The sequence below is a fragment of the Microtus pennsylvanicus genome, chromosome 4, assembly GCF_037038515.1.
Source record: "Microtus pennsylvanicus isolate mMicPen1 chromosome 4, mMicPen1.hap1, whole genome shotgun sequence".
Lineage (NCBI taxonomy): Eukaryota > Metazoa > Chordata > Mammalia > Rodentia > Cricetidae > Microtus > Microtus pennsylvanicus.
This window is the reverse complement of record NC_134582.1, coordinates 65,577,390-65,590,383: the sequence shown is the minus strand read 5'-3', so window position 1 is coordinate 65,590,383 and position 12,994 is coordinate 65,577,390. Positions and strand designations below refer to the sequence as shown.

Sequence of the window (12,994 nt, the reverse complement as noted above, 5' to 3'; positions counted from 1 at the left end):
TGATCTTTTGAAGGCATTTTCTCAATTGAGGTTTCCTTCTTTCAGATAACCCTAGCTTGTGTCAAGTTCACAAAGTTAGCCAACACACACACACACACACACACACACACACACACACCTTCATTACTACCGTCATTCAAGAGTTTACACAGCAACAGTCTCATTTAAATACTGAGAGCATCAAAAGATGGTTGAATGGATGGAAACAAATTCATCCTGTGACCATATGACTTTAGAGTCATGAAGCTTAAAAACACATCCAGAAACTGGGCTTTCCAAGGACACCACCACCTCAGGACAGTAAGCTGGGCCTCCTTAAGAGAAGAGAGAAAAGCTGAAAACTGAAATTCATTCCACAGAGTCAGCAGCACATAGACATGTCAGAGGGTGCACTGAACATCCTTGTGGCCAACAGCCTCTCAGAATCTGAGTGTTTCTTTGGATCACCGTGGAATGTGCCTGTTTGGCTATATGCTCTCTGAAGCCACTATTTCTAGGTGATTCTCTGGATGTACTTAGCGGTCACCAACTCAAAGTGTCATGTGATCAACATGGCCTGCGGAGTCAGGCCTGTGCCTCAGGACCTCATGCTCAGCAGCTGGAAGCTGGCCTCAGCAGCATCACAAGTTCTGGGGTTGGCTGCTGAGACCTTCTGCTAACTGCCTGCTCACAAAAAGTTCAGATCTGTTCATGATCTAAGACAACTCTTACAGGTGTGTGCTTGGGAAACTCCCAAGAAGGCTCCTGACAACTCTCTGCCTTTGGCGCTGCAGGGCCAAGAACACTCGCTCTGGAGATGTCTATCTGGGGCGATCACCACCTCCCTGCTGAGCTTATGGTTGGTTCACGTAGTTCAAGAGTTCCCCACAGAGGTCCATGCCAGTCCTTCAGCACACTGAACAACAGGTGTATCTCTAGATATTTCTCCCCATGCTCTCCAACAACAAACACACAAACAAAAAACCAGAAGAACCAGGCCCCAACCTGCAGATCAGCTAAAGACGCAAACGATTCCAGCTAGGAACGAGAACTTGTCGTTATTCCTCTCTTGCTTCGGGTGGGCATACACAGAAGCCGGCAGCATTAGTCCATCGGCCTGGCAGCAGCCACCTACTTGTTCTTCCACCCCCCATGCAGAAGTCCTGAGGAAGAGGGAAGTGCTTTTGCCAAGCAGATGAGCTCCTCAGGTGCCCACCAGCACCCTGTTCTTGGAGAGACAAAGCCACTGCTTTCCTGTCCAGCTTTCCAAGCATCTCAGATACCGCATGGTGGGAAGAAAGGAACGTGCCCCATTCGAACACAGTTTCACGTGTTAGCCTAGTTGTTAGGACCTTTAGTCCAATAATTTAATGCATCTACTAATTCTCTTTCTGAATTCTCCCTCATGCCCGTTCATTCCTTACATGGTATATTGCCAAAATGTGAGGTGAGACCTCTTTCCTAAAGTGCTTAAGACTATAGATTAATGGGCCAGTCCTGCATTATTCCTTAAAGACAGAACTAGAGGAAAGAAAGGTGGGTTCATCTAGGCATATAACTAAGTTGGTAGAATGCTTGCCTAATGTTCCCAGGGGCTTAGTTTCAATCAATGGGTGTGGGGTGCCTACCTGTAAACCCAACACCTCATGTACAGACAGGGAGATTGGGGTGGGGGGACGGGGTCACGGGCTACATAGTCAGGTTTACCTGAGGCCCCAAAGACAGAGGTGTTGGGAAGGACCTTTCTTTTCTTTTTGTATGGATTGAGCTCTTTTGAGGCCAGGGGAGATTTCAGGTTTTAAGTAAGCTCAGAAGTCCTCAGGGTCATCTAGGTTGTTTTTTAAAAATAATTTTTTAGATGGGGGGGCATACTGAGCTTCATGAGGTTAGGGTGGATCCTACAGCTCACTAAGTCCAAATCAAAGAGGTAGACGGTGTGAGTGCCAGTCCACCTTTCTGGGATAAAGCTCCCCAGCCTGTATGCTTTGCATTGCTAAAACATCCTGGTTCTCTGAGGCATTCAGCCGAGCTTCTCGGTAAGGCGCAATGCCATTTCTAAGTCACCTGATACTGGCATTTATTAACAACATGAAGCCATTGTTCAGAGCCAGTGTCACTTCCAGGGACATGGTGCTGTTTTGTTTTGTTTCAGTGAGTATGTGCATGCATTCATGAATGAGTTGAGTGTGCACATGGAGGTCAGAAGGCAGCCTTGGGCCTCAGTGCTCAAGTCCACCTGTTTTGAGATTGGTCTTCTTCTGTTATCTGCTGCTATGCATGCCAGGCTAGCTGGCTGGACAACCTCCTGGAGTCTCCTATCTCTGCTCTGCCTCTCCAGGAGAAACACTGAGATTAAGATACTAACTACCACATGTTTGTGAGCTCTGGGGATTCAAATCTAGGTCTTCATGATTGCACAGAAAGCGTTTTACCCATATATCCCTCCCCCCCAGTTCCCAGTGTGGTCTCCTGATTATATTCAACAACTCACTGATACAGTTGCAGGGCAATGACTCTTTCTGCCCTCAGACTGAGGAGCTTTGGGGTATCTGCCTTGGGATGAAGATTCCTGGAAAACATACAATGTGGTAGTTTGAATGTAACTGGCCTCCATCATCTCACAGGAAGTGGCACTATTGGGAGGTGTGGCTTTGTTGGAGTGGGTGTGGCCTTGTTGGAAGTGTGTCACTGTGGGAGCAGGCTTTGAGGTTCCCTGTGCTCGGGATACTGCCCAGTGTTGCAGTTGTTTTCCTGTTGCCTGCAAGATGTAGGACTCTCAGTTATTCCCCTGGCACCATGTCTGTCTGCATGCTGCCACACTGCCCACTATGATGAGAATGGACCGAACTTCTGAACTGTAAGGCAGCCACAATGAAATGTTTTCCTTTATAAGAGTGCCATGGTCATGGTGTCTCTTCACAGCAACGAGGATTCAGGAGCATTTACTCCGGCTGGAGAGGCCAGCAGGGGAAGCTAAGCTTCATCTCCAGAGCCCACATCAAAGCTGGGCACTGCGGCACATGTCTGCAATCCCAGGTCCGGGATTTGAAGAGACAGAAGGATCTGAGTGGCTTGCTGGCCAGCTGGCTGAGCCAAATTAGCAAGCTGCAGCTTCAGGGAGAGACCCTGTCTCAAAGAACCTAAGGCTAGATAGGTCATGGGCCCTAGGGGAAATCTACTACCATTATTCTCTAGATGAACATAGCAACAAAATAACTCCTAATGACATTGTCATACCCACAGATCAGGGTACCACTCAACCTTACCAGAGAAGTTTCTTCTTGCAGCAAACGGTAATTAACACAGAAACCCACAGGGTCAAAGTACAGAGAGGACACTGGGTTGCACAGAAGGAGGCAGCCTGGTAGGGTAACAGGAAAATGTCCAACAGGAAGCTGGGTTCTTGACAAATTCGGTCATAATTAACATACATGATATGACCTGAAGTCCTGCCTGTAACCATCCTTCTCTGGTATTCCCATACTCTAACAGCAGGGTGCCAGCAGGTACTTACATGCCAAGGCCCTTTGCCTTCTTTCCCAGTCTGACCGGAAAGAATGAGGACTAAGCTAAAGCATTATTTGCTTCCATGAAGCCTCAACACACATTTATTTCAACAGATTTAATTCACTACTTCAGTCAAAACCAAACATAACTTCACATGCAAAAATGAAGGACAATGCTGGTCACAAATGGCATTGTGGGTGATCAAGCAGAGAAGAGGCTGCTCCACACCAGGGTCTGCAGCGTGGACATCTTGTGTGTCCCTGACCACTGGCAAAGTAGAAATCCCCATATGTCCTGGCAGATGCATCACAGGACACAGGAAAGACTCAGCATGCCACAGCAGCGAAATTCTGCTTCCTGGTGAAAGGCAAACTGGACTTTCAGCTTAACTTTATTTTAAGATAAACAAAGACATTTCTTGGAGAAAGAACTAACTATATGAAAATTATCTTTAGATTTAATACAGTGGGCACGTTAATTCCCAGAGGGTCTATTTATCATGTGCAGTGCTCTTTTCTAAGATCGTGTCTCATATAGCCCAGGCTAGCTCAAACTCATAGTGTAACAGACATGGCCCTACACTCCCGATCCTCCTTCCTCCACGCCCAGCTATTTCTTAGTAGTAATTCACTATCTGGTGAACTGTTGCTTTTGACTGCTGTTTTCTATGCTACTTCTGTCTGACAAGCTATAGAGGTGGTTATAAGAGACTAAGGCTTTTTGTAGGCCATTGAGTGTTACATTGATGGAAGGGAAAACACAATAATCCATGAATGGACATCAGAGCGTGGTGGGGGAAAGTACAGGTACTTTCTTGTCAAGTGCAGTTATCTTGTCTCTAAATTATACTTTGAGACAAGACTCTCCGAGTCCACACATCCAACCACACTGAAAGCAAGCAAGGCCCATCTTGTTCTCCTGTGGCCAAGGAACCGTACAGTACCTATTCCTAAAGGATAGTCTCCCAGCACTAAACAGAAAAGCGAGCTCCTTATTTAAACATAGAGGTCTTTTCCGTTGTTCACCTGCATCTCAGAGGAGCAAACTGTGGGAAATCAAGACTGTCAAATGAGGAGAGGAGACAGAGAAGGAAGAAGCCTCCCCATTAGCCCTGGGAAACTCCAAATGCTCCATTTCCAGGGTCCCAAAGTCCAAGGCTTTGCAAGCCTTGCTCCTCAGTCACTGGGTGCATGTCATTTCATGGAGATAGCAGTATCTTCTCCCCTCCCTTTCTGCGGACAGTTCATGGCTGACCTACCCTGTGACACTTTAACATAGGCACTGAATTATCCAACACGTGGCTCAAAAGGCAGGGCATAAAAACGGCTTAGTCTCTGGCATGCAGTAGCCTTCTGTGTTTGTCTGTCTGTTTGCTCTTTAGGTTGATTCTCTCTATGCAGCCCAGACAAGCCTCATCTGGGATCCTCCTGTCTTTGCCTCCTGAGACCTCAGATTACAGATACACACCACTGAGCCTGGCTCCATGCAGCAATTCTGGAGAAAAGTTTGGCGAACCATTTGGCAAATCAGATGCATTCATTTTAACAGCATTTATTTCCTGAGGTCTTTAAAATCTGGGCTCATGTGATAACACAGTGGGACCCACGTCTAGAAGTGACAGCTTTAAAACTGGAAGCACGAAGACAGGAAATTTGACATCACAGAATCCCCACATCCAGTGTTCTAGGCCAGGATACAAGTGCACAGAAATGCAAACATTGTATTTGTCTTCAGAATATGGCCTTCAAAGATCCTTTTATTTCAGGATTTTAAAAATATTTACTGCATTTAAAATTATATGCGTATATGTGTGTGTGTGCGCGCGCGCGCGTGTGTGTGTGTTCATGTGTGAGTTCATGTGTTTGTGCAATAGAGAAGAGGGTGTTGGATCCTCTGGTTATGAACCACTCAACATGGGCATGGGTGTTGGGAACCAAACTTGTGCTTTCTGGAGGAGCAGGAAGTGCTCTTAACCAATGAGCCGTCTGTCTAGCTCCCTATTTTAGGTGATTTTGTTTTGAATGTAGAGAGGCCTGGAACTCACAGCTCTGGCCTCCTGAATTGTCTCATACTACACCATGTGCCTTCCCCCTCAGGCAGCTCCACTGAAATGATGCTGTAATGGCTAATGTGTGTGAGAGTGATGCCCTCCAGATGATGGACCTCTGCTGATGGGGCACACATGCTTGGCTCCTCCATCCTGAAGCTCTGAATGCACCCTTGGGTGGCCATAGGCATCAACTCCACGCTGCAAAGGAAGTCTCTTGAGTCCTGCAGTTACCCACACATCCCCGTATGCTAAGGAACACTGCAGCTATTTCAGAGACACCCATTTAGCATAATCTACTTACATGGGACTTAACTCATGGTCTGGGTTTAAAATATACAAAAGCCCTGTCAAGCCATCAGTTCAGATGGTTCAGGGGACCTGAGAAGCTCTCTGGCTGACAGTGAGTGTTTCGCACCGAGACCCTCACTTTATTAACGCCGCATGGGTCCCACTGACTAGTCTACCTCCCCAGGTGGGAGAGTTCAAGTCTGAATAAGCATCAACTAAATGCTTATTCAAACTTACTAAAACTGTCTTTGCCAGAAGGGACAGTGACAGATGCGAAAGTCCCAACTTTGAACTCAGACAAGTCCTCCTTGTTCATCATAAACATATGCCAAGGATCTTCAGGAGGCTTTGTATTTTGACATGGGGCTTAATAAACAATATTGCAATACTTAAGTCTTTCCTTATCAATGATGTTCATAAGGCGTTATCAATGTTTTTGACCCAGTCATAATCAGACCTGCCCTTCAAATCTGCACAGCCCAAAGGAAGAGCACAGCATCTATAACCACCTCCCCTGAGATGCTCACACTTCGAATCAAGTGAGAGAATTTGTGTAGTCTGCTTATTTTAAAGCAGTGCTGGGTTGGATCAGGCATGTCAGGCAAATGTCCTCCTACTGAGCTACATTCTCAGATCCTCCACGCTCTTAAAAAATATTTTGAGAGACACAATCTTGATAAGTTGCCCAGGATGGCTTTGAACTCACAATCCTGACTGCTTCCTGAGCAGCTCAGATTACAGGTCTCTACTACCAAATCAGTTGAAAAACTCTGATGGGGACATATTTTTCTTTACTGTTGTCTCTAGCTAGACTTTATTTGCAAAACAGGCAGCAGATCCACGGGTCCTAGTTCCTTGACCTCTGACCGCCCATCTTTCCATGTCCATGGCTGCCTCCTATATGGGTTTGTTTTGGTTTTTCTCATGGTGACTCCTATTGTAGGCCACCTTAGCCTTAAACTCAATATACGTCTACTTCAGCCTCCCAGGTGGTAGGATATATCCCACTGTCCTTGCTCTGGTTTTTGGTTTGTTTGTGCATTTTTTTCCCTTTAAACTTTGCTAGTTAGAGACCAGGTGTTCTTGTGGACTGCAACTCCAAGCTGTAATCCTAATTGAAGATTTATAGTGTCTTCCCTTCCTTTCTTTGCCAGTGCTTGGGCTTAAACTCAGATCCTTGCTCGTGTACTGTACCACCAAACTGTGTACCCACCGCAGGGTAAAAGGTCTAGCCAAAGAAGCCCACCCTGGCACAAAGACCGGAGCCAGTGAAAGAAATACTTTAGCCTTGAACACAGTACCAACGAAACACACCCTGACCAGTGCCAAAGAAACACACTTTAGTCATAGAATCAGTCAGTGAAAGAAATGTGCCCAGGCCCTGAAATTAGAGCCAAAAGGTTAAAAAGGGGTCAGTGAAAGAAACACATTATGACTCAGAAACCGGAGTCAAATCTGCCCCTGACCAACTAAGAAGAAAACCAAACAATCCCTGTACAGGGAAACTAGTCAATCCCTGAGCAGAAAATCAGAAAGTCAACCGATCCTTGAGCAGAGATCTAGCCAAGCTGAGCTCAAGAGACTGAAATCTTACCCATTCCCACCCTGGAAAAACTCTGCCCCTAAGAAGCCCTATATAAGCCCTGCACCCTTTTTCCACACTGGCAGATGCAGCCACTCTCCTAGATCCTCCCCTCCCAATAAATCTCTTCTTGAACGAAGTTTGGGTGAGACCTTCTTTCCCCAGAGCAGAGTCAGAGCCAAGCTGAGCGGGACTGTAACACTTTCGCTAGGAAAACCGTCCCCTAGCAGAGCAGAGCTGTTACACGCTGGGGCACTGGAGCCCAACTGTAACAACTTCCCTGGGGAAGCCCTCCGCTGCTGGAGCAGAACTGTTACATTGGAGAAGCCTTTCCCTAGAGCAGGGCTGTAAATTGCTACACCGCACCCTCCCACACCCCGCACCCCACACCTCACGTCACGCACCTCACTTCCCCACCCACGTTACGCACCTCACTTCCCCCACCCCACGTTCCACACCTCACGCCCCACACCTCACGCCCCACAGCTCACCTCCTACGCCTCACCTCCTACATTACATGTCTTTTAAGGTTATTTGTTACTTACAAATCAGAATTTCTTAACTAAAGTCTTCCCTGTAGTTCCTAAAGCACCTCTTCTCTCTGGGCCACTCCATCTGAAGAGGCAGCTAGAGAAGAACCAGGGGTTCACAGGGACTCAGTGGGTAGGGCAGGGAAGGAGGGTTCCAAGCCCCTAGAACCTAGAGAATCCTAACCAGAGGAGTTGCTAATAATTCCAAGGTCATGCGTAACCCAGCCGGCTGTCTGGGTTTATTGACAGAGGGTTGGCTAGGTCGGAGATCTTCATAGAAATTGGAAGGGACATTTGAGTTATGGGGAAAATCACAAATGTCTGTTCTTCTAAATATGCTTGACTGCCAAAATCTGAGTGTGGGTCCCTTTCTGAATTTTCTTTGGGATGAATGTCTAATTACTGCAGTGTCACAAGAACCAAGGAGAAGCAGAGCAGCACATGGGGGCCAATGACACCGTAGTATTCAGATAATACTATTATCTGAAGAGTGTCATTAGTTTTAGTTATAAGCCATGGGAAAGAAAGCTTCTTTGATACCTGACATGAGTTTAATGCTATATCCTGTTAGAAAAGATGAGCTCATGGTGAGTATGCAAGAGAGGACACAATCCCAGATACAAGGAAGGAGAGCCTGATGTCAGGCTGTGTCTTGGCTATAGGCATAGAAGGAGTGGGGTCCATTTAGAATTCGGAAGGCAGTTTTCTCTGCATCAAACACAGGACTATGAAGATATGTCTATGATCACATTAATTATTAGCTTTGCAAGAAGACATGTCTGTATTTGTTCTGAAAGAGGAAAGGCAGGTGTTTGGCCATTGGACCCTACCAATCCATCAAAGAACTGCCCGGTGAATGGCAGAGCCTGTGTCTAAATGCAGATACAACGAATCAAATCACTTCTGCTTGGGAGGTGAGGCTTAGTGGTAGAACATGTGCTTGCTGTGCACAAGGCCCTGAGTTTGACACCTGAAACATCCAAAGAAAACAAAACATTTCTTTGTTGTTGCTGCTATGGCACTATGGGTGACTGGAAATGAGAGGAAAACTTAGGAAGGCATGCCGATAATCCTGCCTTTTCTAATATGCTGCCGAGAAAAGTCAGTTTGCGGTGTGTGCAAGTATCAGGATGGGGAAGGGGCAGGTTTAATTCTTGTCATAGAAGCCAGGATTCCTAGTTTAGTGCTGCCATGCAGGAAAGAAGACACAGAAGTCACATAGGAAAAGAAAAAAGAGACAGAATTTGTCTGAAATGCATTCCCACTTAACTCAGAATATTACCATTCCAACATGAAAAGGAAGCAATATAAAAATCACTGAGATATTTAAGAGGGTTTTTTTTTTTAGTTCTATGCCTCAAAATTGAGTGTGTAATGTCCATCAAAAGGGAATTTCAATTTGAACTGTCCTCTCTTTGGATGCTCAGTAGTGCACGTGGCAGCTGACTGCTGTAAGAGACCAAGCAGCTAGAGAGAATAAAGGCATCTACGAAATCTGATGCGTGGTTCAGGATCTGAATCATGAGACTCGAGGAAACTCATGGGAAGATAGACTAGGAAGTCTCCAAGCGAGACATTAATTGAGGTCTAAAATATGTAGTACCAACAGGAGGTGACTGGAAAATTATGAGAGACAGAAACAGAATGAAGAGAGTGGCCAACCTTTTATCTTCCACCACTGCCCAAAGTTCAAGCGAATCCGGAATGCTACAGATGGTTGGCCCTCAGAGAGCATCAGACTATAGAAGATCCACGCAGCTGCACTGAGCAACTAGACTAAAACCAGTAGCCTAAGGCACAGGCCAGTGGTCCAACCACCCACATCCAAAATGCTCCAAAGTCCAGAACTTTGAGTGGACATCTATTGGAATGTGTGCACATATGTGTTCATACATGTTTGTGGGGCTTGGAGAAATGCACGTGTGTATGGAGGCCAAAAGTCAACTTTGGGTGTCATCCCTCAGGAGCGGTCGGTCCATCATGTTTTTGGAAACAGGGTCCCTCATTGGCCTAGGGCTTGCCTAATTAGCTGGTCGGCCATTGAGACCCAGGGATCCACTTACTCCCTCCCTGGTACTGTTTATTCTGCCCCTGTGATCAAACACCCGAAAAGGAGGAGAAAAGCCTTCAGTTACCTTGTATTTCTAGGTCACAACCCAGCACTGAGGGAAGCCAAGGCAGGAAGTCAAACGTGAGCCTTAAGTGGATCCTACAGAGGAATGCGGCTTGCCAGCTGGCTTGCTTGAAGACTCATATCTAGCTAGCTTTCTTAGACAACCCATGACCCCTGCCTAGGGACTGGAAAGCCGACGGTGGGCTGAATTCCCTAGACTCATTAGCAATCAAGACAGTACCCACAGGCATGCCTGGCTGGTCGAGGCAATTCCTCAACGGAAGTTCTTTCTTCCTAGGATAAGCAGGACAGCTGGGATTATAGGGACATACCGGCTTCCTTTTGTGAGTTCTGGGAGTGAGATCCATGCCTTTGTGGCAAACACCTACCAAGTTAGCTATTTCCCCAGTCCCCAAGACCTTTTGAGCACTAACATAAGACCCTACATAGAAAATTCCATGTCCTGAAACTTTGTTTTGTCCACAGAGTTACTAAAAACACGATACAGAATGATCCTCAGGATATGTGTGTAATATATATATGAAACATAGATGAATTTCATGTTCAGCTTGGGTTCTATTTCCCCGGATATCTCATTATACATAGACAAATATTCTAAACTTTGAAAACACACCAAATAGGAAATATTTCTGTTCCTATGTATTTGAGAAGGAAGCCCCTCTGGCTGCCCTTAAATCAGAAGTTTTAAAAGCAAACAAAAGCAAAGGCCACCAGACCAAGGCCACCAAGTCACTAACTTGCCCTACATTTCAGGACAGGATATGGACCTTTGTAGATGGTTTGTACTTGACCCTGGATTTAACTCCCTCATCTGAAGGGCCAGCAGTGGTTTTCTGTAGTTAATGTCAGTATCAACAGGAGGTTGGAAGAAATACAATAGGTACTCTTTAAAAAGAGTAATAGTTATCGAGCCAGATTCTTATTGTTTTAATCAATGGACAAGTCGCTTAAGATGTTGGAACCCTGGGCTGCAGAGAAGGCTCAACTATTAAGAGCACTTGTGGCTACTGAAAATGAGGACTAGATTTGGCTCCCAGAACCCACGTGGTAGCCCCCAAGCATCCATAACTGCAGATCCAGGAGAACGGAAGCCCTCTGCTCGCTTCTGAGGCCACCACACATGCACATGCTGTACATATTTATATGTGGGCAAAATATTTATATGCATGAGGAAAATACAAATCAATGTATATAAAAAGTTATTAACCATTTTATAAACTAAATTTTCACATCAAGGAAATAAAATTAATGAGCCCAGGGAAGTGGGGAACGCCTCCTTCAATCACAGCACTGAGGAGGCAGAGGCAGCAAATCTCTGCGGGCTTGAGGTCAGCCTTTTCAATGCAGTGAGCTTAAGGGTCATATTCTTGAAAACTAAAACTACAGCCACCGTGACCATGTGATTTTGTATCGCTTTCTTAGCATTTCCGAGTCACACCTGCACGAACAGCTGAGAGCCAGGGGTAAATGCACAGCTTTGTGGATAGCTTACAAACCTATATTTTAATCACTTCATTTTAATCTGGAAAGTAAATCTGGAAGTCAAGAGAACACATTTTTCTATCCTTTTCACCCCAACTTTCAAATTCTTTTTTTATTTTTTTGGTTTTTCGAGACAGGGTTTCTTTGTGTTACTTTGGAGCCTTCCCTGGAACTAGCTCTTGTAGACCAGGTTGGCCTAGAACTCACAGAGATCTGCCTGCCTCTGCCTCCCGAGTGTTGGGATTAAAGGTGTGTGCCACCACTGCCTGGCTGAAATTCTTTTAGGTAGTCAAGAAAGATCTGAAAAAAAACTAAAATACTTTATAACATTCTTATCACAACTATGATTTATACTCAATATTGTCTATTTATGTTATAAACATTATTCTCTGTCTCTCTCTGTCTCTGTCTCTCTCTCTCTCTCCCTCGTGTGTGTGTCTGTCTCTCTGTCTGTGCCCACACACCACAGTGCACAGGTGGAGCTTAGAGAACAATGCTCTGGATTCTCTCCTTCCATCTTGACATGGTTTGAACTGAGGCCATTAGCCCTGCTCTGGGTCATTTCACCGCCCCCCACCCATCGTCATTTTTATTTTGAGATAGGGCCTCATTCTATAGTCCTGGTTGGTCTTGAGCTCATTATATAGCCCCAGCCTGCCTTGAATTCAATATCCTTCTCCTTAGGTCCCTGAAGGCTAGAATTACAGGTGTCTACCACGGCACTCAGAAAGTGGCATTCGGACGAGTACTCCATGCCCCAACTGTGGAATCAAACAGCCATGGCCGTGATTAGCCTCAGCGGGTCATGCCCTGCGCTTGGTATTGGCTGGGCCACACTGTTCTTCTGATCAAAGGAAAAGCAGTTGAGAGCATCAAACACACACACACTTCTGAGAGCGACACCCCCACTTTTGCAGTTACCTTGACTCGGGGTATTTGGTGAGGGTGGCCAGGCTGCTGGTGTACATGTGACCGCCCACGTCAATGTGGACCGGTGCATTGGACTTGGTGAGCTGGGCTGGAGTGGGAATGCCTTGGTTGTTCAGTGGCGATGCGGGGGATCTAGTGATCAGAGGTCTTGACATATTGGGCCGACTGTCCTACAGAGAGAGAAGCACAGTTAGACACGGTTCTGTTGCCAATGACGACGAGAACATAGATTCTGGGAAATGAGCGGGTGAGTGGCGATGATGAGCTCTTTAATAACATCTGGGAAATACCAGGTCCTCTCACTTTGGTTTTCAGTATTATAAGCAAAGCAAAACCTGCAACAGAGAGAAAGGAACTTCATGTGCCCGGGATCCAATTCTGCCAACTCTGAGGGCTTATTATACAAATGGATTTTCACATTATGCAAATGACAAGTGGCTTATGGAGAAATCCTATTCATTTTAAATGAAAAGATAATAAATGCTTAAAACAATATGCACCCAAATAAACCA

The 12,994-nt window shown here is 45.8% G+C and overlaps 1 protein-coding gene across 3 annotated transcripts in view; it reads right to left on the bottom strand.

Moving 5' to 3' along the window:
• Positions 1-12,994, bottom strand: part of Kctd1 (potassium channel tetramerization domain containing 1) — a 202,531-nt gene that overhangs the window by 33,818 nt on the left and 155,719 nt on the right. For all 3 annotated transcript variants that reach the window (XM_075969261.1, XM_075969262.1, XM_075969260.1), the window contains exon 2: positions 12,474-12,652. In XM_075969261.1, coding sequence (XP_075825376.1) covers positions 12,474-12,652 — 179 coding nt within the window. The remainder of the gene's footprint in view (positions 1-12,473; positions 12,653-12,994) is intronic.